This window comes from Polyergus mexicanus, unplaced genomic scaffold (assembly GCF_030449975.1).
Source record: "Polyergus mexicanus isolate NDT 795.1 unplaced genomic scaffold, iyPolMexi1.0 SCAF_24, whole genome shotgun sequence".
In the NCBI taxonomy this organism is placed as follows: domain Eukaryota; kingdom Metazoa; phylum Arthropoda; class Insecta; order Hymenoptera; family Formicidae; genus Polyergus; species Polyergus mexicanus.
Genome location: NW_027223344.1, coordinates 3,504,895 through 3,509,345, shown reverse-complemented (window position 1 = coordinate 3,509,345; position 4,451 = coordinate 3,504,895). Strand labels below are relative to the sequence as shown.

Sequence of the window (4,451 nt, the reverse complement as noted above, 5' to 3'; positions counted from 1 at the left end):
AGAATATTTCGCGGCGCGATGAAGCGCGCGCCGAGCGCTTTAACGAGATTAGCCGGAAGAGCGGTGAATGTTCGAATCGGAAGTATCGAGGATATATGGAATTTGGAGATACCGAATTGTTTGAAGAAAGAACTACGCGAACGTTATATAGAGGATCGTTTGTACTGTATAGAAGAGATCGGCTTCGCGGAAGAGTTCGTGCGAGGGGCGAGCGAGACGCGATTCGACGAACCTTTCGCGAATGTCGGAGCCGATGGCTATTTGCTCTATCGCAATTGGAAACAGCGATACGGAATTCCGAAATTTTCGTGGGAGGTGAATCACGTCGTGCAATGTTTCTTTAAGTTCGGTTGCCGATTCGAGAACGGAGAGTATTTCGAAGAAAACGAGAGATATTGCGCGTATTGCGCGCGTAGCTCGAGTTTCGCGAAAAGCGTATCGACGCACGTGACGAAAACGGTGTATAGCGAGATAGTGCCCGCTTGCGATCTCGTCGACGAGGTTTTCGACGTGTCGAATAATTGGTGCGCCGGCTGCGAGACGAGAGCTTTGTTCTACATCGAGAATTACGACGAGGAGGAGACGTGGTTTATTTGTAAAAAATCTTGGCGTTCGTTAGACGACGAGTGACGAATCGAGAAACGATGGAGGCGCGCGATCTTCTCGATAGCGCGCGGGACGTCGCGACGGGGAACGCGTATCGCGCGTGGACGCAACGGTGCGACGAATGTCTCGAGTCTCTGCGGGAGAGATGTCGAGGAGAGCGCCGAGGGAGATCGACCGGAGCGATCAATTCTCTTATCGCTCGAATCGTTCGATTAACGGGCGCGAGAGACGATCTGCGTCGACGTTTCGAACGCGTGGGAGGCGGTGTAAAGGAACGCGAGGGATTCTCGTGGTCCGAGATCGAGACGGCTTTCTCTAGACGCGTTTTAACCGGCGCGGTTATTAATTTCGATTATATCGAACCTCGACGATTTCTCGAGGACGCTAGAGATACCGTGCTCGATCGAATACGCGATGTTATGAATGAATATAACGGTGTTAAGGTCAATACCGTGTTTATTGGCGAGTTCGTTTCGGGCGACAAGATCGATGTTAAGACTATTGTTACGAAGAATTATCCGCTTCTACCTCTTTCCGACTTGCGAGAGTGGTACGAGAAGCGAGTGGTCGACGCTACTCTAGCCTCGTTGGAAGAATTTCAGGAGCGCGATAGCGGATGGGCGTTATCGCGAATATTCAATTTAACTGTGAACGTGAACAAATACAATCCTATGCATGCGGGATGTCACGTCAAATTGCCGCGAGAGATCGTGTTGAAGAAAGCGGTAATAAACGTGCAATCTAATGACAATGCGTGTTTCGCATGGGCGGTGGTCGCCGCTCTGTATCCAGCTGAAAAAAACGCGGGTCGGGAATCTTCGTACCCGCATTACACGACAGTGCTGAATCTGAAGGGCGTTAAATTTCCTATGAGTTTGAACAAAATTACTAGATTCGAGCGTATTAATGACATATCTATTAATGTGTATACCGTTCGAAATAAAAAGGAGGGAAAAGACGGTTGTCGCGTTGTTCCTTTGCGTCTCACTGACGATAAAAAGGACAGACACGTTAATCTGCTGTATTTTGACGATATGACGCGACGAGATGACGCGACGCATTTCGCGTGGATCAAGAATCTGTCGCGACTCGTCGGCTCGCAACTCAGCGGTAGACGACATAAATCGCATATATGCGATCGGTGAGTACTAATTAAAAAAATCGTCGCGCGATGTTGATGATGCGCGAGATTTAAAATGTGCGTTATGTCGCAGATGCATGCACTATTTTCGAACGAGCGATAAGTTATCGGCTCACAGCGTGGACTGCGGAAGGATGAACGAGTGCGCTATAGTCCTTCCTACCAAAGACGACAAATGGTTAGAGTTTCGCAACTATAGTAGAAAGGAGCGACTTCCATTCGTGGTGTACGCTGATCTCGAATGCGTACTAAAGAAGAAAGAGGAGAGGAGAACGTCGAATACATCTATCGTTCAGCATCACGAAGTCTATAGCGCCGGATATTACGCGCGATGCGCGCTCGATGGCGTTAGCTCTACTTACAGAGCTTATCGCGGTGAAAATTGCGTATTGTGGTTCGTTAAAGAACTGCACGATCAAGCGCTTCGCGCGAAAACTATTCTCGCTATCGATGCTCCTATGACGAATCTTACATCGGATGAATGGGAGAGATTCGTAAACGCGACGCGCTGCAGCATATGCGAGAAACCGTTCGAATTGGGAGACGCTCGCGTGCGCGATCACTGTCATCTGACTGGACGGTACAGAGGTCCGGCGCATTCGAATTGTAATTTAAATTATAAGGATACTTACGTAATTCCCGTATTCTTTCACAATTTATCGGGTTACGACGCGCATTTTATCATTAAAGATGTAGCTAACGCTTTTCCCGGTAGCGTGGAAAGAAACGTATATCTCTTTCACGAAGAACGTCGAAGATGCGTTGGACGAGGGATGGTTCGGAAAACGCTTGAAATTGCGTTTCGTGGATTCTTTCAAATTTCTAAGCGCGAGTCTCGAGAAATTGGCGTCGTATCTAGACAAAAGCGAGTTGAGGATCGCGCGTTCGGAATTTTCCGATCTTAGCGACGCCGATTTCGAGCTTCTCGCGCGAAAGGGTGTATTTCCGTACGAGTATGTCGACGACGTAGATAAATTGTTGGAGACTCGTCTACCGCCGCGCGAGGCTTTTTACAGTTCGCTAACCGGTGACGCGATATCTGAGAGCGATTACGCGCGCGCGATAAGAGTCTGGGAGCGATTTCGCGTCGAAACGTTAGGCGATTATAGCGATTTGTATTTAGAGACCGACGTTCTTCTATTGGCCGATGTTTTCGAAAATTTTCGTGACGCGTGTATGAGAAGTTATAATTTAGATCCCGCGTATTATTACACGTTACCGGGATACACATGGGACGCTATGTTAAAGTATACGAGTGTGCGATTCGAATTATTAACCGACATTGATATGGTGATGTTCGTGGAACGCGGAATACGCGGCGGGCTAAGTCAATGTTCCAACAGATACGCGCGCGCTAATAACAAATATTTACAGTCATATGATCCTTCGGAACCATCGTCGTATCTCATGTACTTCGATATAAATAATTTGTATGGATGGGCGATGTGTCAATCGTTGCCTTACGAAAATTTTCGATGGGTCGATAACGTTACGAGCGTTGACTTAATGTCCGTGACATCAGACTCGCCTATCGGTTATATTCTAGAGGTCGACCTTGCATATCCGTCCGACCTTCACGATTCTCACGCTGACTTGCCATTCTGCCCGACGCGCGATAAGCCGCCCGGAAAACGAGACGAGAAGCTTCTCGCCACACTGTACGATAAGAACCGTTACGTAATATATTATCGCAATTTGCAGCAATGCGTTCGACACGGATTACGCATTACGAAAATACACAGAATATTGCGATTCGCGCAATCTTCATGGCTGTCCAAATACATCGAACTGAATACACGATTACGAATTAACGCGAAAAACGAGTTTGAGAAAAATCTATACAAATTAATGAATAATGCCGTGTTTGGCAAAACTATGGAGAACGTGCGCAATCATTCGAATGTTCGACTCGTGACTCGATGGGACGGGTGATACGGCGCGGAGGCGATGATCGCGAAGCCGAATTTTCACAGTAGAAGCGTTTTCGCGGAGGATCTCGTAGCTGTAGAATTGCGTAAACTCGAGGTTAAGTTCAATAAACCAATTTATGTAGGTATGTGTATTCTCGACATATCTAAAATTCGTTTATACGAATTTCACTACAAATACATGCTACCATTGTATCGAGATAAGTGTAAAATAATGTACACCGATACGGATAGTCTCATTTATCGCGTCGAGTGCGAGGACATATACGAGAATATGAAGCGCGATATCGACAAATTCGATACGAGCGATTACGCAACGGGCAATGCGTATGGAATGCCTCTCGCTAATAAAAAAATACCCGGTGCTATGAAGGATGAGAACGCTGGCGCGATTATGACCGAATTTATTGGACTCAGAGCGAAAATGTACGCGCTGCGAGTCGCCGGTAAAAGCGATACAAAAAGAATCAAGGGTGTTAAGAGCGGCGTTGTCGCGAGAACGATAACGTTTGACGATTACGCGCGCTGTCTTCGACAGGGGATCGAGATGAAGCGCGAGCAGTTTTGTATAAGATCCGAGTTACACGAGATGTATACAGTATCGGAGTTGAAGATCGCGCTCAGTCCGCACGATGACAAACGATACACGATATCGGGAACTACGGATACGTTACCGTGAGGACATTATAAAATACCGTTATAGGGAGCGAAAAAATACTATACGTTTCTTAAAACATTTAAACTTTAGTTAGTAGTTTATTGTTAGTATAAACATA

At 46.7% G+C, this 4,451-nt stretch overlaps 1 protein-coding gene across 1 annotated transcript; it reads left to right on the top strand.

Annotated features, from left to right (window-relative positions):
* Positions 1-644: 644 nt before the first annotated feature.
* Positions 645-3,539, top strand: LOC138942950 (uncharacterized). Its single transcript, XM_070313448.1, has 6 exons — positions 645-1,747; positions 1,821-1,998; positions 2,044-2,353; positions 2,463-2,815; positions 3,122-3,405; positions 3,449-3,539. The coding sequence occupies exons 1-6, from the start codon at positions 645-647 to the stop codon at positions 3,537-3,539; spliced, it is 2,319 nt and encodes a 772-aa protein (XP_070169549.1).
* Positions 3,540-4,451: the final 912 nt, after the last annotated feature.

Excerpts from the sequence above, each read along its gene's own strand:
- LOC138942950 (XM_070313448.1), top strand. The coding sequence starts at position 645 with ATGGAGGCGCGCGATCTTCTCGATAGCGCGCGGGACGTCGCGACGGGG. Across the intron at positions 1,748-1,820 it reads AAATCGCATATATGCGATCG|ATGCATGCACTATTTTCGAA; the intron begins GTGAGTACTAAT and ends GTTATGTCGCAG. Across the intron at positions 3,406-3,448 it reads GAGAAGCTTCTCGCCACACT|CAATGCGTTCGACACGGATT; the intron begins GTACGATAAGAA and ends CGCAATTTGCAG.